We start from the raw sequence: 22,789 nt of genomic DNA on the forward strand, positions 1-22,789 counted from the left end.
TAAATAATATCAGCAGGAATACCCCACAAGAAAAAATGTAATTTTACATTTTTACCTGAGATTAATTTTTTTCTTTCTCATCTCAGTCAGATTGCTTGTCTGTTCATCAGAAATATTAATTTTGGCTATCAATTTTTGTATTGATTATTGACTTTTGGTGTATGATGTTTATTCTTTCCCACATCTTGAATGATTCCTGAAATGTGGTTTAGAAAATGTCTTTAATTTCATTGATGCTACTAGCAAAATTCCATCAAGCCTAGGGACTTTTGTTAATCTTCGATTTACCTAATGTTTGAAGAAAATGTAACTCATAAAATTATTGAACATGAAGTTCATTTTTCAGTTATCCCTGAGAAATTGTATTTATTTGTTTAATACATTTCCTGTAAAGTGATTTAGTTTTCATGACTTTTGGCTGTTGTGTGCAAGCAGATGGAAAATAATGTGGCTAGTATGATGCAGAAACTCACTGAAAGATCAAATTAATGTTCCCTTTTCTTTTAATATAATCCAAAATATAGTTGATAACGTTCTTTACATAAATGTAAATCTCTCTTTTAGCCTTTCAGTTATTTTTGGTTCACCCAGGTATTTTAGGGCTAATCAAGGTGAAGTTTTTATGGCTAGATGGTATGATTCCTGATGCGCAATTCCCATAGATTTCTTTTATGATACATAAGAAGATCATTAACCTATCCACAGGAGTACTTTATGTAAGTACAATTTATATAAATATCACTTTTATTTAGATACATATCAGAATCTCTTCATCAAACCCACCTGTGCATCAGAGAGTGACTGAGACTTACCCAACAGTGTCATCTGAATGTGTGTAAAACATCCATCCATCCATCCATCCATCCATTGTCTCCCGCTTATCCGAGGTCGGGTCGCGGGGGCAGCAGCTTGAGCAGAGATGCCCAGACTTCCCTCTCCCCGGCCACTTCTTCTAGCTCTTCCGGGAGAATCCCAAGGCGTTCCCAGGCCAGTCGAGAGACATAGTCCCTCCAGCGTGTCCTGGGTCTTCCCCGGGGCCGCCTCCCGGTTAGACGTGCCCGGAACACCTCACCAGGGAGGCGTCCAGAAGGCATCCTGATCAGATGCCCGAGCCACCTCATCTGACTCCTCTCGATGCGGAGGAGCAGCGGCTCTACTCTGAGCCCCTCCCGGATGACTGAGCTTTTCACCCTATCTTTAAGGGAAAGCCCAGACACCCTGCGGAGGAAACTCATTTCAGCCGCTTGTATTCGCGATCTCGTTCTTTCGGTCACTACCCATAGCTCATGACCATAGGTGAGGGTAGGAACATAGATCGACTGGTAAATTGAGAGCTTCGCCTTGCGGCTCAGCTCCTTTTTCACCACGACAGACAGATGCAGCGCCCGCATTACTGCGGATGCCGCACCGATCCGCCTGTCGATCTCACGCTCCATTCTTCCCTCACTCGTGAACAAGACCCCGAGATACTTGAACTCCTCCACTTGGGGCAGGATCTCGCTACCAACCCTGAGAGGGCACTCCACCCTTTTCCGGCTGAGGACCATGGTCTCGGATTTGGAGGTGCTGATTCTCATCCCAGCCGCTTCACACTCGGCTGCGAACCGATCCAGAGAGAGCTGAAGATCACGGCCTGATGAAGCAAACAGGACAACATCATCTGCAAAAAGCAGTGACCCAATCCTGAGCCCACCAAACCGGACCCTCTCAACGCCCTGGCTGCGCCTAGAAATTCTGTCCATAAAAGTTATGAACAGAATCGGTGACAAAGGGCAGCCCTGGCGGAGTCCAACTCTCACTGGAAATGGGTTCGACTTACTGCCGGCAATGCGGACCAAGCTCTGACACCGATCGTACAGGGACTGAACAGCCCTTATCAGGGGGGCCGGTACCCCATACTCTCGGAGTACCCCCCACAGGATTCCCTGAGGGACACGGTCGAATGCCTTTTCCAAGTCCACAAAACACATGTAGACTGGTTGGGCAAACTCCCATGCACCCTCCAGGACCCTGCTAAGGGTATAGAGCTGGTCCACTGTTCCGCGACCAGGACGAAAACCTCACTGTTCCTCCTGAATCCGAGGCTCGACTATCCGACGGACCCTCCTCTCCAGGACCCCTGAATAGACTTTTCCAGGGAGGCTGAGGAGTGTGATCCCTCTGTAGTTGGAACACACCCTCCGATCCCCCTTCTTAAAGAGGGGGACCACCACCCCGGTCTGCCAATCCAGAGGCACTGTCCCTGATGTCCATGCGATGTTGCAGAGGCGTGTCAGCCAAGACAGTCCTACAACATCCAGAGCCTTGAGGAACTCCGGGCGTATCTCATCCACCCCTGGGGCCCTGCCACCAAGGAGTTTTTTGACCACCTCGGTGACCTCAGTCCCAGAGATGGGGGAGCCCACCTCTGAGTCCCCAGGCTCTGCTTCCTCATTGGAAGGCATGTTAATGGGATTGAGGAGGTCTTCGAAGTATTCCCCCCACCGACCCACAACGTCCCGAGTCGAGGTCAGCAGCGCACCATCCCCACCATATACAGTGTTGACACTTCCTGAGACGCCGGATGGTGGACCAGAATCTCCTCGAAGCCGTCCGAAAGTCGTTCTCCATGGCCTCCCCAAACTCCTCCCACGCCCGAGTTTTTGCCTCAGCAACTACCAAAGCCGCATTCCGCTTGGCCTGCCGGTACCTATCAGCTGCCTCCGGGGTCCCACAGGACAAAAGGGTCCTGTAGGACTCCTTCTTCAGCTTGACGGCATCCTTCACCGCCGGTGTCCACCAACGGGTTCGGGGATTGCCGCCACGACAGGCACCGACCACCTTACGGCCACAGCTCCGGTCAGCTGCCTCAACAATAGAGGCACGGAACATGGCCCATTCGGACTCAATGTCCCCCCACCTCCCTCGGGATGTGGTCGAAGTTCTGCCGGAGGTGGGAGTTGAAGCTACTTCTGACAGGGGGCTCTGCCAGACGTTCCCAGCAGACCCTCACAACACGTTTGGGCCTACCACGCCTGACCGGCATCCTCCCCCACCATCGAAGCCAACTCACCACCAGGTGGTGATCAGTTGACAGCTCCACCCCTCTCTTCACCCGAGTGTCCAAGACATGTGGCCGCAAGTCCGACGACACGAGCACAAAGTCGATCATCGAACTGAGGCCTAGGGTGTCCTGGTGCCAAGTGCACATATGAACACCCCTATGCTTGAACATGGTGTTCGTTATGGACAATCCGTGACGAGCACAGAAGTCCAATAACAAAACACCACTCGGGTTCTGATCGGGGGGGCCATTCCTCCCAATCACGCCCTTCCAGGTCTCACTGTCATTGCCCACGTGAGCATTGAAGTCTCCCAGCAGAACGAGGGAGTCCCCAGAAGGTATGCCCTTTGGCACCCCCTCCAGGGACTCCAAAAAGGGTGGGTACTCTGAACTGCTGTTCGGTGCATACGCACAAACAACAGTTAGGACCCGTCCCCCCACCCGAAGGCGAAGGGAGGCTACCCTCTCGTCCACCGGGGTAAACCCCAATGTACAGGCTCCAAGTTGGGGGGCAATAAGTATACCCACACCTGCTCGGCGCCTCTCACCGGGGGCAACTCCAGAGTGGTACAGAGTCCAGCCCCTCTCAAGGAGATTGGTTCCAGAGTCCAAGCTGTGCGTCGAGGTGAGTCTGACTATATCTAGCCGGAACCTCTCAACTTCGCGCACTAGCTCAGGCTCCTTCCCCTTCAGAGAGGTGACATTCCACGTCCCAAGAGCCAGTTTCTGTAGCCGAGGATCGGACCGCCAAGGTCCCCGCCTTCGGCCACCACCCAACTCACACTGCACCCGACCTCCTTGGCCCCTCCCATAGGTGGTGAGCCCATGGGAAGGGGGACCCACGTTGCCTCTTCGGGCTGTGCCCGGCCGAGCCCCATGGGTGCAGGCCCGGCCACCAGGCGCTCGCCATCGAGCCCCACCTCCAGGCCTGGCTCCAGAGTGGGGCCCCGGTGACCCGCGTCCGGGCAAGGGAAAACGCCATCCAAAATTGTTTTTCTTCATAGGAGGTTTGTTTAACCGCTCTTTGTCTCATCCCTCACCTAGGACCAGTTTGCCTTGGGTGGCCCTACCAGGGGCATAAAGCCCCGGACAACAGAGCTCCTAGGATCATTGGGACACGCAAACCCTCCACCACGATAAGGTGACGGTTAAAGGAGGGGGTGTATAAAACAACTTAAGGATTTTGTTTTCTACCAAAGTATGCTGCAGAACCATGGACTTATTTGAATTCTTGTGTGCCTGTAGATAAAAAGGGAGCAGTAAATATAATTTCACAACAATTTATAGATTAACAAGTAATATTGTATCAAGACATTAAGTTTACTTTAGTACGGTAACTCCTTGTGGCATAGTGTGAAGTTCGGTCATAGAGTTTTCTTTATTTTTTTTTTTATTTCACTGAAAAGTACACTTTGGGTTTTCAGTCAAGACATATGCTGTAGTGTTTACCTAGTCACAGCTTTCATACTCAGAAAGTACATTGTTAAAATAGCCAACAAGTAAAGAATTTTGATTCATCTCTTTCTATTCAGTATGAATTCTAGTTCTCATTTAATTGGTAAACTGATCATTTAAAAACCATCAAAAAATTTCTGTTAGCCAGTTGTTGTTTGTAAGTAATTAAGTGATTCATTTATTATTATGCAGAATTTCATTTCTAAATGTGCACAGGAATATTTTTAACACTTGAAGAATGTTCTCTGCCAAACCCTGTTTCAACTGTAGCTAAAATAGAACACTGTATTAAAAAGGCAGTATGAATAACAGATTATAGAACCAAGTAAGTCTCTCACTTCCTAAAACATTCATACATTTGTTACACAGCAGTTAATACACTGATACCGAGACTATTTTGAGATAGATGGTTACAAGGGGGCTCCGCCCCCTGCTCGCTTCGCTCGCCTACCCCCGGTGTTGGGTAACCCGAAATACATTGATAAATGTATGAGATATATTGGAGTGTAACAAAGGAAGTATATTCATTAACTAGCAAAATACCCGCGCTTTGCAGCGGAGAAGTAGTGTGTTAAAGAGGTTATGAAAAAAAAAGGAAACATTTTAAAAATAACGTAACATGATTGTCAATGTAATTGTGTTGTCATTGTTATGAGTGTTGCTGTGTTTTATATATATAAAATACACACACATACATATAAACATATATATATATATATATATACATATACACATATATATACATATCTACATATATATATATATATATATACATACACATCCACATATCAACATATATATATATATACATATATACACACACACACACGCTTTATGGGTGATGATTGTTTTACTCTTTTTATGTTTATTTTATTTTATTGTAGAATCAACTCCTATCTGCGCACATCAGGGCAGCCGTGGGCGGATGCGTATGGTGTATTCACTCCATGTTATCGTGCATTGCGCTGTCAGTGGTATTTTGATAAAAGAATTTGAACAACATATAAGAAGCGTATAAATTATTAAACAGTAAAACATTAACATTTAAGAAGTAAAGTTACATTAAGTACTACTGCAGTGCCTTCGGGTATACCTCATTTTTTGTTTGCCCATTATTCAGGCGGGCTCGCTTCTGTATGTATCTCTGTCAGTTGTGGTTGTTCGTTTTGAACCCGTGCCTGCTTTGCTTCCGCAGTCTCAGACGCGCGTTGTAGGCGTCTATGTACATTTTATTTGTCCATGCGGGCTCGTTTTTGTAGCTCCGTTAGTCGAGCTGTTTGGTTTTGGAGCCGAGACAGTTTTGCTTCCGCGGTTTCAGATGCGCGTTGTAGGCGCCCACGTCTATTGTTTTTATCCATGCGGGCTCGCATCTTTGTGGACCTGTGGGGCCTCTGTAGGTGTGTTAGAAGCGCGTGGGCCATGCTGTGTAGTGTGGCCGTTTAGTTCAGAATTGCGTTGTAGACACATGCGCCTTTCGTACTTTCACGTGCCTTCCATACTATCTTCGTGGACCTGTGGGGCCTCCGTAGCCTCTTCCGTCTGACTCTGGGGTGCAGCGCGGAATCCTCTTTATTTGTGTGGCTGTGTCGTCCAGTAATTTACCTTGACTTTTTCCTACGGAAGTGATGTTTAGAATTGCAACCATCAGAGGCAACAACTGCTTTTAGTGCCGGGATCCCTCCATCCATCGCTTTACTGAGGCTTTAAGCAGTTGCCTTTCATCTGAAAAGTGTCTGTCCTTTCCAGAGATATGGTATAAGCATTACTAGAAATGAGATTTGAACTTGCGCAAAATTTAGCCATCTTTTAGATATAATACGTCTTCAGAAAATTGTTTTGATCTGCAACGTCCAGAAATACCACCAACACACTGTGAGGATTAACACTTGACCACTAAGTGTCTAGAGTACATGGACTAGGCTGCATGACTAGAAATTTATTAAGAAGTCACCTGGTTTGCTCTGGTACCAAGTTTTATTTGTAATCAAACTTGTGGACAAATAGAGTATATAGTCATGGCCGAAATTATCGGCACCCCTGGAATTTTCCCAGAAAATGCCCCATTTCTCCCAGAAAATTATTGCAATTACAAATGTTTTTGTATATACATGTTTATTTCCTTTATGTGCATTGGAACAACACAAAAAAACAGAAAAAAAGCCAAATCTGACATCATTTCACACAGAACTAATTTTATTTCAAGCATATGATGCTCGTTTGAACTCACCTGTGGCAAGAAACAGGTGCTGGCAATATAGCAATCGCACCTGAAGCCAGTTAAAATGGAGAAAAGTTGACTCAACCTTTCTGTTGTGTGTCTGAGTGTGCCACTCTAAGCATGGAGAACAGAAAGATGAGCAGAGAATTGTCTGAGGACTTGAGAACAAAAATTGTGGAAAAATGTCAACAATCTCAAGGCTACAAGTCCAACACATGGGACTGTAGCTAATCTCCCTGGACGTGTACGGAAGAGAAAAATTGATAAAAGACTGCAACGAAGGATAGTCTGAATGGTGGATAAACAACCCCAATCAACTTCAAAACATATTGAAGCTGTTCTGCAGACTCAGGGTGCAACAGTGTCAGCTTGAACTATCTGTCGACATCTGAACGAAATGAAATGGTATGGCAGGAGAGCCAGGAGGACCCCACTGCTGACACAGAAACAAGAAAAAGCCAGACTGGAGTTTGCCAAAATGTACCTGAGGAAGCCAAAATCCTTCTGGGCGAATGTCTTGTGGACAGATGAGACCAATGTAGAGCTTTTTGGTAAAGCTCATCATTCTACTGTTTACAGAAAACGGAATGAGGCCTACGAAGAAAAGAACACGGTACCTACAGTCAAACATGGTGGAGGTTCTAAGATGTTTTGGGGATGTTTTGCTGCCTCTGCCACTGGATGTCTTGACTGTGTGCAAGGCATCATGAAATCTGAAGACTACCAAAAGATATTGGGGCGCAATATAGGGCCCAGTGTCAGAAAGCTGGGTCTGCGTCAGAGGTCATGGGTGTTCCAGCAGGACAACGACCCCAAACATACCTCTAAAAGCACTCAGAAATGGTTGAAGACAAAGCGCTGGAGAGTTCTGAAGTGGCCAGCAATAAGTCCGGATCTAAATCCGATTGAACAGTTATTTATGGAGAGATCTCAAAAGTGCTGTTGGGAGAAGGTGCCCTTCAAATCTGAGGAACCTTGAGCAGTTTGCAAAAGAAGAGAGGTCAGAAATATTAAGTAGAGGGTGCCAATAATTTTGTCCAGCCCGGTTTTTGAGTTTTGTGTGAAATGATGTCAGATTTTGTTTTTTTCCTGTTTTTTTGTGTTGTTCCAATGCACATAAAGGAAATAAACATGTGTATACCAAAACATTTGTAATTGCAACAATTTTCTGGGAGAAATGGTGCATTTTCAAGGAAAATTCCAGGGGTGCCAATAATTTCGGCCATGACTGTATGTTATAGATCAGTGGTTCCCAAACTCGGTCCTGCAGACCCACTGTGGCTATAGGTTTTTGTTCCAACCAGATTCACAATCAGTGATAATAATTGATAACAACTGGTCTCATTTATTAGTTGGTCTTTTTTATTCTTCTCTTATTCTGCATTCAGAAAAACACAACTGTATGGTTTTAACATTTATAAGACATTTAGAAAAATTTGTTTTTTCTAAAGCTATAAATACTTAACTCTCTTTTTGTTATTTTCTATTATTTTTCGCTTTTCTTATGTAGTTTGCTCCTTTCATTTAACCCTAATAGTGACAATTAATAACCAGCATAGCAGACTCCCAGGATGATGAAAGCTGCAACGACTTCAGTGTCGGACCTGCTAACTAGTAAATAATCAATTAAATTAAAAGAATACCTGGAAAAGCAGAATGAAAATTAGGTTGAAAATACTGTTAACGACTTAAACTACATATTCCCCATATAACTGCTTGTTAGTTATTACTTAGTTTGTAATTTCTACATTGACTCGAAAACACAGAAACTTGGAAATAATGACGCACTTAATTAGGCTTAGGACGGGTTTATACTTTACGCGATGCGTGCTGCAGCGGATGCTCCTGCTACGCAAGCGTTTTACTGTTTATACTTGCATGCATACTTTACGTAAATCTGGAGGAATCCAGCAGGTGGCAGTGCGAGATATTATCACGGTGAGAACAAGTTCAGCTTCTCTTTGTTGTGAATTGCCTGGAACACCCATTAAATTCCTATGACACCTTACTGCAATATCTTTGAAAAGGATGTTTAATGATTAACTCCATCAATCCAGGGATGTGTCCATTCCAACAAACATTGGGCAAGAGGCAGAAACAATCCCTAGACGGGGCATCAGCTAATTGCAAGGTGAATACAAGCACACACATACAGTGGGGCAAAAAATTATAGTCAGCCACCAATTGTGCAAGTTCTCCCACTTAAAAAGATGAGAGAGGCCTGTAATTTTCATCATAGGTAGGGGAACGTAGCACTTCTGTAGACTAGTTACACCAGGGGCCTTGTGTATAAATTGTGCGTATGCACAAAAATGTTCCTGCCTTGCACTGTATTCTTGCTGGGGCTGGGGCGACACTGGAGGAATAGATGGATAGAATAATTAAATGTGCACTACGAAGATATTTCAATGTTCCTTAAAAGTTTTGAAGAATCGGCATTCTCAGCTTACAGATGGCTTTACATCTATTACAGTGCTGATTGTGTGGCGATTGGGTATTTGGAGAAAGAAAAGGAAGGACAGGAATTGGGGGTTAGTACGTTTGAAAGAGACTGCTGCAATAAATTATTTCATCAAAGGTTGCACATGGCGCAGCAAGCATCTTGTGTGAGGCAGGAACAATCTCTGGACGAGGAGCCAGCTTGTCATTATCACTGCGCCTCCATGTTCCCATGTTTAATACATGCTTTAATGCCTATCATCATGAAAATGATATAAAGTATACACCTTAATATTTAAATTGTTCCAAAAACTGTAATATCACAAATGTAATGGATTCTGTGTCCTGTCGGAGGAAGAGAAAGCCCATTTAAGAAGCACGTAGTGATTCACACATATACAGCACATAGAAGAACACATACAAAACAAAGCATTTAAGGTGCTACTTTAGTTACGATGGTATTTGAGAAACTAGTAAATTAAACGATTTTAAGATTAAATTTATGATCTACTTTAATGACAAAATAAACTATGTGATTAAAGTGGGAATTTTGTGATTAAAGTTGACATTTCATGCTTTTTTCCCCCACTGTGTGCCTATTTTTTTTTCTTTTCTCTGTACCCTAATAAGCTTTCATATGATACTCAGACAGTGGGCTACAACTTGCCTTTTCACAGCGACTTTGATATCAGACATCTTCTTTTTTAATTTTGGGCTCTGTGTGACTTTGTGAACTTGAGCATTCGAGTTTCTCCGACACTTTATTACTCGATCACCTTCCTTTTCTTGTTTATACCACTGTTTAAACCAACAAATAGTACGTTTTTCCTTGCCTCCACTTGGTATTCTCTGAAATTCTTCTATTTTGTCATTGCCTTTTCACAGAATGCTGAGCTTAAGGGCTATTTATAGTGATTTGCATATTCAAAGAGGCATAATTCTGGGAGGAGTTGGGGAGTGGCAGCAGGCACATGCATTACTTTTCACACTGACCGGGATTTATATAGTGGAAGAACATGGAAGTTGGCGTACGCACAGATTTATGCATCTAGATTTTTTTTGTGCGTACGCACATTTCCGCTTTTGTCTGTATGCCAAGTTTTAGTGTGAATTCTATGCACGGCGTTATACATGAGGCCCCAGGTCTGGATTGGTTTCGGCATGTAGTATTGTTTTAATTACCTTTTGAGTTAGACATGTTCATAGGCATTCGGCATAATGTTGTATTTCAAACAACGTGCTAACATCAAGTTCATGTGCAAATTGGGGAATTTAGCTTCAGATATGCTAGTGGCACTGCAGCACTGGTGAAAGGTAAAATGCACTTGCATGCTCAGTCCTCTGGAAGCACCAGTTAACCTGATCTGTATATTTTAGAGATGTGTGAGGAAAACCGGGATATCTGAAGAAACACACATACATACACAGGGAAAATGTGTGGTGGAACTGGAACCCAGTCTTCTAGAACTATGAGACAACAGCGCTAACCACTGGACAATGTCTCCATATTGTAGATATGCATCTCTAGACATTTGTTTTACTTGATTTATGCGGGTTCTTTAAATGAGTGCATAGTCAATTGTGATTAGTAAGTGGTAAATTACATTCAGTTAATTTAATTTGAATTGCAAGTTTTTCAATTTTCAGGTAGCTTTTTGGTAAACACTCATTTAAAATGACTATATTGGACTAAAATGATAAGTTTGGTACACCAGTGGACATTAAATCCTGTGTGAATTGCCTAAGTAGATGAGGTTATATGCAAATATGTAAGTAACGTTTGTTCTTTTTTTGATGTTTTTGTCTGTGGGCTACAAAACCGTACAAGATGATAATCAAGGTGAGCTTAGCACCCTGCTCACCTGTTCATGTCCATTCAGTGTCTACACTACCCATGGCACACTGTGCTCTGTGCAAGAGCCTTAATTACTCTGTAATTTTGGTCTTCATTTACTGACTCAATAGTGAAGAAATGTGCTTATTTTGTGTTTGCATTGTTTTTCGTTTTTTTTTTTTAACTTCTGTATGGTTTGCTATTTACAAGGTGTAGCAAGTACTTATTTTTGTAGACTATTGACAGGTTTAGTTCTTCTTTGTCAAAAAACCATTGACTTGGCTCACTGTAACATTTTTATAATTTTTTTTTAATTCTGTGGCATGCTTGCCGACTACTGTCCATTCCTAAAGGAACTATCCACCTAAATTTTTTAACTATATGTTATTTATCCCATGTACAGTAGTTTGTGAAAATGGCTGAGAAATTTTTAATGTCATGTTTTCATGCAGAACAAAGAGAAATAAGTTTGATATACCAGAACCCTGTGACGACCAGGGCTGTACAACAGTAAATGGTGTTTAAAAACATCCATGGAGAAAAGAAAAAAATGAAATCTCATGTTACTCTTGCAATAATAATGCACGTGTCAGTTATCCAATTGAATGCTCAAAACACGGAAAGCTCATGCTTTTTTTGCAGAAATATTGTCAAAGACATACTTTCTGAAAAGTCACAATATAAACAACAAAACACGTTCCCGTAATGTGGCACATTTTGAATTGAAGATCCGCTTCTCCCTCTCATTCATTGGTAGAGTCCTGTCTTCAGTTAAGGAGCTCAGTATAATTGGAATGCATTTCCTGTTTATGATTAGTGCTGATTATTCTAGATGTATAGATTTAACAATATTTTAGCAAAAAAGCCCATGTTTTGAACAGGTTTGAAATGTGCTTCTGTCTGCTATGCTATCTTCCTGTCATTTTGAGTACTTCATCACTAAATGGTATATAAACAGCCAACAGTCTAGATAAACATTGTGGTCTGCGTTTGTACTATGTGTTAAAAAGCTGCAGCTATATTCTGGAATAGCACGTTTGCATTTACAATCTATATTACTAAACGACAGTTTAATTTATGCACGGCGGACGCACCGAAGCGCATGCGCACTGTACCGCGGCGCCCCAGAGTCAGTAGGTGGCGCCCAAACAACACAACCTGTAAACTAAACTTCCTCTAATCCACTGTGCCAGCAGTCTGTGTGGCATGTTCAATTATGATTCCTAACAGTAAACGACGTCTACCTAACGACACAGCCTAGATAAAAACAATAAACGGAGGCTCCTACAACATGCTTCAAAAACACCACACGCAAAGAAGTCACGGCTCCAGACAACAAAGACGAGACCGCATGGATAAAAACAATACACGGAGGCTCCTACAACGCGCTTCAGACACACCAGAAGCAAAGACGTCATGGCTCCACAATGAAGCACCTCAACTAACGGAAATACAAAACGAGCCCGTATGGATAAACACAATGAACGAGCGCGCCCACAACGCGCTTCTGACACAACAAAGGCAAAGGAGGCACGGCTCCAAATGGAAGGAGCTCAACGATTAGCAATACAAACACGAGCCCGTATGGATAAAAACAATGAACGAAGGTGCCCACACAAAGAAACCACTTTAGTACAAATAGGTTTATTTAATTAAATGAAAACTTTACCATGGCTACGACCTGTGAACTAAACCTGAGGTAAAGCGTGCACGCCAGGTTGTACAGCCGCCCGAACGCGACCACCCACACCACCGCATACAGCTTCTTGCTGACGACACAGCCATAGAAAAACAAAAAAGAGACTGCATGAATAAAAACAATAAACGAAGGCGCCTACAACGTGCTTCTGAAACACCAAAACCAGATGAGTCACAGCTCCAAAAAGAAACCGCTTTAGTACAAATATGTTTATTTAATTAAATGAACTTTCCCAGGACGCACCCACCCTCCATGATATTTCATCCCTCCAAATATCGGAGGGAACAGAAAGTGATTGCCATTCTTGGATTTGCAATTCTTTCGAGAATCGCGGGCTTGCTAGTTAGACAATAATGTTAACTTACTTTAGTTACGTGTTTGCGATTCTTTCGAGAATCGCGGGCTTGCTAGTTAGACAATAATGTTAACTTACTTTAGTTACGTGTTCAGACGTGCAGCATTGTCCTTGCTTTATTTATGTTGCTAGGCAGATTTGTTGATTCAGATGTTTTGAGTACTGAAATCTACATCTCCTGTGGCTCTTCGTTATCAACTCTCTTAATGGCAGTCCTTTTGATGTGATGCGACATGTCATTAACCTTAACTGCAAATTCTTTCAACTTAACATTGGCTCCTACACTATACATTGTCATAACACTGAACAACAAAGACAGCACATGCAACAACATGCTGTTCACATTTACTTTTTGTCTTTTGATGTGTGCAGGCAGGGTGGAATGGGTGGAGAAGAGTGTCAGGAGTGATTTGTGACAGACAGGTATCAGCAAGAGTAAAAGGGAAGGTCTACAGGATGGTAGTGAGACCAGCTATGTTATATGGTTTGGAGATGGTGGCACTTACCAGAAAGCAGGAGACAGAGCTGGAGGTAGCAGAGTTAAAGATGCTAAGATTTGCATTGGGTGTGACGAGGATGGATAGGATTAGAAATGAGGACATTAGAGGGTCAGCTCAGGTTGGATGGTTGGGAGACAAAGTCAGAGAGGCGAGATTGCGTTGGTTTGGACATGTGCAGAGGAGAGATGATGAGTATTTTGGGAAAAGGATGTTAAAGATGGAACTGCCAGGCAAGAGGAAAAGAGGAAGGCCTAAAAGAAGGTTTATGGATGTGGTGAGAGAGGACATGCAGGTGGTGGGTGTAACAGAACAAGATGACGAGGATAGAAAGATATGGAAGAAGATGATCCGCTGTGGCAACCCCTAGCTGGAGCAGCCACAAGAAGAAGAAGAAGATGTCTTTGAATGCCAATATATAATCTGATGTTACAGAAAGGTTTTTCTCTTTCAACAGGTTATATTTATTTGCAATACATGAGACTCACATTTACATAGGGTTTTTTAGTAGACTTTTCGATTTGTAGACAAGCTCATTGTAATCAGAAGCTTTCTGTCTGTTTGACCAGGTTAATAAGACCACCACAACGTTTTGCAGTTCAAAATCACCGCCCTTATTTTGAGCTCTGCCTTCATGATGCATTGGTTTAGAAATGCGACAGTCAGTGAGCAGTCAAATTGTACCCACCCAGTTTTAAGGAAAATTCATTCATGGCTGTGTGCAGATGTATATATTATACTCCTGGGTTCAGCGAGACAAAGTTGCCAGTTAAACTAACAGAAACACATTTGAGATGTATTTTAATAATAATTACTTCTTCTTTTTTTTTTTTTTTTTTTTTAGAGATACTATATGTAAATTCATTTGAAAAAATCATTGTAGGGCATTTCTGGAAGTGGAGAGTTAAAAGTAGTACTTGGAAAGCTTTGTTAAAATGCTGGTGTATAATTTGCTGGATAATATACAGAATTTTTTTTATATAATTTTATTGACTTTATTGTAATCATTCCATACAAATATATCAATTTTTGCAAAGAATAGGATTGAAAACAAATCAGCCAGGTTAAATACAGTATTTAAAACATGCTAGAGACCTACCTGTACTGACAACTGAATGAAATCCCATGGAATTCTATTAATTGTGCATTTTGTATTTGACACTTCAAACATTATACATGTCATTACTGTAACACATCACTCTTTTGTTTATTTAATAAGTATTTCGCTATTTTTTTTTTTTTTATCAGTAATGACAAGTTGATTAGGTGTAAGAGACCAGCTATGTATCCATCAGTCACTTACAGCTATGTAACAACACTTTAACAAAAGCTCTGTCTTGCATAACTAAAGTGTTAATAAAGCATTGTGTATCTCTCACTGGTGCTGCCATGTGAAGCCCGTTGGTCTTTGTGCCATTAAAGTACAACACTGAGCACAGTATTAGTGGCAGCTTCTGTGTATTTGATGGCCTTTAAAAAAAAAAAGCAGTGTAACAGTTTATCTTTTAATCAAAATTACACCTCATACCTGCTGTAGAGTTGTGATTACCATTCATAATATTTTGTCTCAAGGCTCTGTCAAATATAGAGTATGCATTTAGAAATATTGTGCACGTGTAATAATAGGTATTTTCTCCAAATGTATTTTACTGAAATTAAATTCTGCCAGTCCTTGGGTTCATCTGTAAGTTGACTTTTTGTCTTTTTTTTTTTTTGTGTGTCCCTAGGATGGTATGTTGTGTGGCAGTTGTTCCTGTCAAAATTCAAATTTCTGCGGGAGCTATTGGGGGATACGGGGTCCCAGCATGGTGATATTGAAGAGTCAGAAAAAGATACTGAAAGAGAGATGCTATCCACACCCCGTCACCGGCCGAAGAGTGCACGGCAGCGCAAACTACTAACTGAGGAGACGACTTAAAAGGTCCCAGGCAGCCTGGTGTTGCTTTTTGAGTTGACTGAACTCTGGGAGCTCATCTTACATTTACGATGGTATTTGAGATAGCTAACTTTGTATTCACTGCTGCTTTATTGTAAAATACTGTATCCAGGTACCACCTATGTCTGTCGGTAACATCACATGCTGCTACTTGCACATGGATATCATAAAATGTTATATTTGGGTTCGTCCCAAATACAGATTCATATTGTGCTTGCCAAAACTGAAATTACAGTCTTTTAGTTGTAGAATGACACTCGACAACCAGGGCCATCTTGGTTTCATCTGACATATTATGGTTCATTTTGAGATGGACACCCAGAAGGTCACGCTCTTGCTTACTAGAATCGGTTATGTTTTGTCTTGTAAATGGAGGCACTTTCAGCCAAATGGATGTGTTCTTAGAGGCAACAACTCCTGATGTTTCCTCAATGGGTGCAGTGAGAAACCAACCAGGTGGTTGACTTTTTGGCCATTACACTCTTACTTGCATGGCTTGAGGAGCGCTGCTGTTTATATACTCATAAATATATTTAAAGAAAAGTAAAATAAATACTGGACTTTGTGGTTGAGCAGGATTGTGAAATACATGTCATGTTGCACATTAATAGTTTTATTCCCCTTTTTGTGTGGACCTCTATGTATAGTTGATTTTATTGTGAATTTGGTTTTTAATACAATCTTATAACACAGTCTTCAGGAACACCATACACTGTTTAGTTTATATATGTATTTCACAATTTTTACCATAGCTGTTGTCCTTAATAATAAATATATTTTAAAGCAATGTACCATATACTGTGCTCTGTCTGGTACATAATTAATATGTCATTTTCTTTTCCACTTAACCTTAAACTAATATAGCTTTTCTCTATTTAGTTAGACAGCTTGTCAGTTTGGCTCATTCGAGGATGTGAAATATTTGTAAAGGAGGCTTTTTCAGCAGAATTCAATTTTCTTATTACCAAGATAAAATAAAAAAGAAAACTCGGCCAGCACATGTGATCTGAGGGCTTTGTTATATCGACACCCATTTTGCTTAAAAACATTGTCTTCCCTTATATTAATTGTAAATTATTAATTAAACCTTCACAACATTTGCTTTTTAAGATCTCTTAAGTGTGAAATGGGGGAATCTTGTGCACCTCAGAATTTAAAGAGGTGAAATGAACAATATGAAAGTTGTTGTCACCACCCATCCAAAATAAATACACGTAGAAAGGACTCCATCAGGCATCTTGAGATGGCATTTTTGAAGCAAAGCCTGGTATGGCAAATTAAGTTGGCAACACTCAACTAACAAAAGCATGTAATATACAGTATGTGTAACCATGAGGCACAACTATGAAGCAAAAATAAAACTGGAAGACTTTATTAGTTTAGCTGTCTTGAAAAAATACATAATGCATACCTGATATTTTAATGTGTTGGTAAAGACTCACTAGACAGTCTAAACTCACACCATACATTGTAGTGAAACACACAGCATGGAGCACTCTAATCTCTACAACATGCTTCTGTTACATCAGAGTACCCAGCATACACCCTGTTGTGTGACACCAGGCATGATTTTACACTGTTTCACTGTCTAGGATATCCACATACATCCAGTAAACCAAAAGGAGAGTGGGTTATAAGGGAGAGAAGAGGGTGGCTGAGGCTTTATTGGGAAGGAAGGCGAAGCAGACCTCCAGATTGTACAATATGGAGTAGGCTGTTAATGGGTTGATAGTCCGTCCTGGGTTGACATCCTCTCCCTTTTCACCACAAGGTGGTTCAAGGCAAACCAAGGAGCATCATTCATACAGCTTGTAAGGTGCAGGGTGAATACATTTAATAGGCACTGAATGAACTATTTCTGGGTAGATCTTTGATAAACATTGTGTTCTGAAAGAGTAATTTCATTTAGGGTTCATAATGAATTCTGTTTTAGATATAACATTATTTGTCCCTAGGAGGAAATGTGACTTTTTTTATAGAAGCTCGATAGATAGATAGTAACATCCTTCACATCTTCTACCACACAGCGACAGCCAGTGCAATTTTATACATGGTGGTGTGCTAGGCTTGCAACATCACTTCAAGAGAGGCCCACCTAATCCACAAGCTAATTATATAGGGCCGGCTCAGTTATGAGACACACTATGGACCCCCGGAGGTTGTCACAAAGGAGAGAGTGAAAACAAAACTGCGTGCCATTATGAACAATCCTGAACATCCTCTCTCTGACTCACTAACACAGGACTTTCAGCCAACAAATTATTCAGCAGACGTGTGTCAAGAAACGAGACGGGGACTCCTTTATACCAATAGCAGTACGTCTGCACAATGCCTTACTGGGACTGGGACAGCCAAGTCACAAGTTTACGTTCTTTTTAATTTTCTTCCTTTTTAGTCATTCTGTTGTGTGTTCAAAGTGTAGCATTTGTGTTTATCTATCTGTCTGTCTTTTGTCCACATTAAAGGAACACAGTCTTCTAAGAAAAACATGATCTGTAAATATGCTGAAAGTAACAAAATAATAAAAATGATGTGAAGTATGTACGGAGTTCCTGAAATGTGTTTGGTCCTTAAGAACCAGAGTGCCTGTGGAGACTGGGAAGGGTCAGTAAGCACATTGGCTCCAGTCAGGAGAGGCGACTTATTAAATACAGAAATCCGCTTTTGCAATCTCGGTGTAAAAACAAGTGGTGTGTCTGTTGAGTAAGCGGGTTTCAGAATGTTACTGTATGTTATTTTAACATTTGGTTTCTTTATTTCAGAGGGTTATTGAGCTGTTCTGTAATCTGCAGCACACTGCAAACAGTTTCCCTTAATGCAAAGGAACAAAATGTTCTGGATGGGGAAGTGATGTGAAGGAGACTGACAGCATAATTTAAACACTGAAGTATTTGTCTAACCATCTGATTAAAGTGCATGTATGTGAAGGTCCCACAGGGCTGATCTGTGGTCAGTCTCTCAAGATGGAGTGTCTGATGTTCTCCATTAGACTGTGTCGTGTTGCTTTTATTTGTTTAGCTGATGTTTTTATTCATTGAGCTCAGTGTTTTTGCATTTTTGCAGAGTGAGTCAGCTGTGAGATTGAATTTATGTCACTTGAACACTTTAGCCACTAAGCCACCTTGCCATAGCAATGCCTGGTCGGGTGTGCTTGGTTTGTAAAATGGATGGATGTATTCATCTTTTCACTTTAAAACGTCTTTGACTGCCAGCTGGCTGACTGTGGACAGGATTGAATTGGCCAGTCCCGAGTTGGGGTGCCGGGTGACAAACAAGTACAAGGATTTACCGTAAACGTGTCCAAAAGAGTTGGAATATTGGGCTGGGTTAAATTCCCACGGAGAGCTGAGAGTGTCCACGGCCACTAATCACTAGACAGATCCCTGCCTATATCATTATGTTACTAAAATTAAATGCAAACGCAAGTTTAACTTGTAAGTCAGCATGGTGTGGGAGTTCTCACTGCTGGAGGATCATTCAATAGGAATGGGGACTCGGGCAGCCACAGCACCGGCCACTAGATGGCAGTGTGAATTGGTTTTTGAGGATAATATAAAAGATTTGGAAAAGTTTATTGGGATACACTGGAATGGCATGTTTTCTCCAGAGTGCAGACTGCATTGCAGCTTAAATAGGGTAGCCCGATTTTTCAGAAGCTAGACCACGGTACTGTACAGTTTGTAAACAGATGGCGATATTACATTTAGAGGGACTTTTATTTGCCTGTTGACGGTCAGGTCAGTATTTTCATTTGAAAATCTGGTGAGACATTTGAGTGACTTTATACAGTCATGTGAAAAAGTAAGTACACCCCATGAAATGTTTTTTTTTCTTTTTAAAATATGTGAGCATATCAAGATTTGATCTTCACTTAAACAACGTCTATAGATAAAGGTGGTATAACAAAACATACTGCATTTACATTTTGCAGTCTATTGTATAGTTAAAATAAACATAAATACAAATTTCACATATTGAAAAAGTTAAGTCCACCACCATATCACTACCTCAAATTATAATCGGGTGCAAGTGATTAGAACATCATGAGAGAGGGGACCTTGTCTGGACCAGTCTTATTTAAACCTCAGACATTTAGTTTGGTTTGCTTCATGCCAAGACTGAAAGAGCTCTCTAAGGCCTTCAGAAAGAAGGTTATAGAGGCCTGTGAGTCTGGGAAGGGATTTAATAAGATCTCCAAATAACTGGAAAAAACTACCGTATATACTCATGGATGTGTTCTCCTGTGAATAAGTCAGGACTTAATTTTACTGTATAATTTCTGGAATTTTATAATGTCGGTTGTATAAGTCAAACGCCGAAAACTCGAGCTGTTGGTCCAGGAGATTATGATATGCTAACACCCACCTGAGAGAGTAACCACGGAGCACACAGCCTTTTATTTCTATGTATTGTGCCTACGTGACCACACGGTAATACTCAAACTATTCTGAAACAACGTTCGCACTGATTTTTGTTTTTTGTGTCTCACACCCTCATACACATTTGTCATAAGAGCATCCTTTATCTACGATGGAGCGTTTGATCAGAATAAAATATGAAACTTGTTTTAAATTACATGTCATTGAAGAAGCTAAAGAAATTGGTAACTGCGCTGCTGCAACAAAATTCAATGCATCTGAAAAACTGATGAGAGATCAGGGGTGGCAAGAAGATGTAAAAAAAAAAATTTAAGTGTTGCATTTTGAACGGTGTATAAGTTGGGGTCTGATTTTATGATCGATTTTTTGGGTTTTAAGACTCAACTTGTACATGAGTATATACGGTATTCCACTGTCTGGAAGATCTAGAAGTTGAGATGATTTCAAACATCTGCCAATTTGCCCAGTCCCAGCAAGTTCAGCCTGAGAGCACAAGATACTGAAAGAAGTCACTAAGAACCCCAGAATTTCATCATGTGACCTCCAGGTAGCTCTTGCCATTGTTGATGTCAAAGTACATTAGTCTACCATTAGAAAGAGGTTGTACAAATTAGGAAGAAACCTTCGCTATCCAGAAAGAACATCAGGGGAAGATTGCCCATGAACACCTAGGCAAAGACTTGGACATCTGGAACAAAATTCTCTGGGCATGCAAGGCAAAGAGTTATTTGGCCACAGTAACAGACATGTTTGGTGAAAAACTAAAGACCGCATGTAACCAGAAAATCCTGATAGAAACTTTAAAGCATAGTGGTTTAAGCATCTGGTTCGGGTCTGGTTTGCTGCATATGGACCCGGACAGCTCATCATCATAGAATCCACTATGAATTCTTCATTGTACCAGAGTGTCCTTGAGGATAGTGTGAGACCATCTGTCAGAAGATTGACGCTAGACCTTGAAACATAACAATGACCCTAAATGTAGCAGTTAATTCACCAAAGAATGGTTGAAAAGAAAGAAATGGAGAGTCCTGGAATGGCCAAGGCAAAGGCTGGATGTGAATCCCACTAAGGTGTTTTGGGGGGTTTGAAACAGGCTGTGCATACAAGACCCCCGGCAAACATTGCATTGCTGGAAGAGATCTGCGTGGAAGAGTAAGAAAATCTTTTTCCAAGTCAATGTCAGAAGTTGGTAGAGAGTCACAGGAAACTCCTACTTGAGGAGCTGTTAGAGCCATGGGTGAACAAACTTGTTCTACAGATGGAAATTGTATACCTGTTAATTTTACTATGAATAAATGATTGAAAAGTCAAATTTTCATTATTTTTCCAATTACATCACTTAATTTTTAAGATACGGTTTAAATTAAGATCAAATCTTGTTATGTCCACATACAGTAGATTATTTTAAGCAGGTTTCAGGGATGCTGGAGTTCAAAACCAGAACATTCTGCCGTGTTTGCTGAAGCTCAGCATGACACACACTGCTCTAAACCAGGATGTCTAGTCAAGCTGGAGCCTGTCCTAGCAGCATTGGGTGCAAAGCAGGAGCCAGCGCTGGGTGAGGCCTGGTGCTAGATGAGGTGCCAGGCCATTGCAGAGCCCACTTACACACAACCACTGAACAATGCTGTAGACTAGGCATTACAAGTCTTTTTAAAAACTTCTTCAGCAGTCTGTGTTGACTGAAGTCTTGGCCTCCTGCTTCTTTCAGAATGTAAACTCAGAAGTGGACATTAGACGGCCACTAAAGGACAAGACATAAAATTAAAAAAAAAAGAAAAATGCCCTAAATTCAATATTTTTGACAACATAATCAAAAACTAAAATGAATTTCTGTTGAGACATCATTACTGACTGCTGCAACACAAAATGTGCTACAGGCAGCAAAGATCATTTGCCATTGAGCTGTTTTAAAAATATTCACCTGTTTGTCTGTCTCTCTGTCAGACAGATAGAATGTTTTACATCTTTGAAAACATTCCATAGTCTGAATATTAAAGCACAAAAACATGTATTCCTAATGATAACCGGCTGACATGACATCAACGTGAGTTATGACTGTGACATCCTGCATATCGAGACTCGGAGTATACAGGTGCTGGTCATAAAATTAGAATATCATGACAAAGTTGATTTATTTCAGTAATTCCATTCAAAAAGTGAAATTTGTATATTAGATTCATTCATTACACACAGACTGATGTATTTCAAATGTTTATTTCTTTTAATGTTGATGATTATAACTGACAACTAATGAAAGTCCCAAATTCAGTATCTCGAAAAATTAGAATATCAATTAAGACCAATTGAAAAAAAGGATTTTTAGAAATGTTGGCCAACTGAAAGGTGTGAACATGAAAAGTATGAGCATGTACAGCACTCAATATTTAGTTGGGGTTCCTTTGGCCTGGATTACTGCAGCAATGCGGCGTGGCATGGAGTCGATCAGTCTGTGGCACTGCTCAGGTGTTATGAGAGCCCATGTTGCTCTGATAGTGGCCTTCAGCTCTTCTGAATTGTTGGGTCTGGTGTATTGCATCTTCCTCTTCACAATACCCCATAGATTTTCTATGGGGTTAAGGTCAGGCGAGTTTGCTGGCCAATCAAGAACAGGGATACCATGGTCCTTAAACCAGGTACTGGTAGCTTTGGCACTGTGTGCAGGTGCCAGGTCCTGTTGGAAAATGAAATCTGCATCTCCATTAAGTTCGTCAGTAGCAGGATGCATGAAGTGCTCTAAAACTTCCCGGTAGATGGCTGCGTTGACCTTGGACCTCAGAAAACACAATGGACCAACACCAGCAGATGACATTGCACCCCAAACCATCACTGACTGTGGAAACTTTACACTGGTCCTCACGCAACGTGGATTCTGTGCCTCTCCTCTCTTCCTCCAGACTCTGGGACCTTGATTTCCAAAGGAAATGCAAA

At 41.4% G+C, this 22,789-nt stretch overlaps 1 protein-coding gene across 2 annotated transcripts in view; it reads left to right on the forward strand.

The window, feature by feature from the left end:
- Positions 1 to 16,263, forward strand: part of smim13 (small integral membrane protein 13) — a 30,551-nt gene extending 14,288 nt beyond the window's left edge. For both annotated transcript variants that reach the window (XM_051935858.1, XM_028817326.2), the window contains one exon: positions 15,268 to 16,263. In XM_051935858.1, the coding sequence (XP_051791818.1) occupies positions 15,268 to 15,458 (191 nt within the window). In that variant the 3' untranslated portion in view covers positions 15,459 to 16,263. The remainder of the gene's footprint in view (positions 1 to 15,267) is intronic.
- Positions 16,264 to 22,789: the final 6,526 nt, after the last annotated feature.

This window comes from Erpetoichthys calabaricus, chromosome 13 (assembly GCF_900747795.2).
Source record: "Erpetoichthys calabaricus chromosome 13, fErpCal1.3, whole genome shotgun sequence".
In the NCBI taxonomy this organism is placed as follows: Eukaryota; Metazoa; Chordata; class Cladistia; order Polypteriformes; family Polypteridae; genus Erpetoichthys; species Erpetoichthys calabaricus.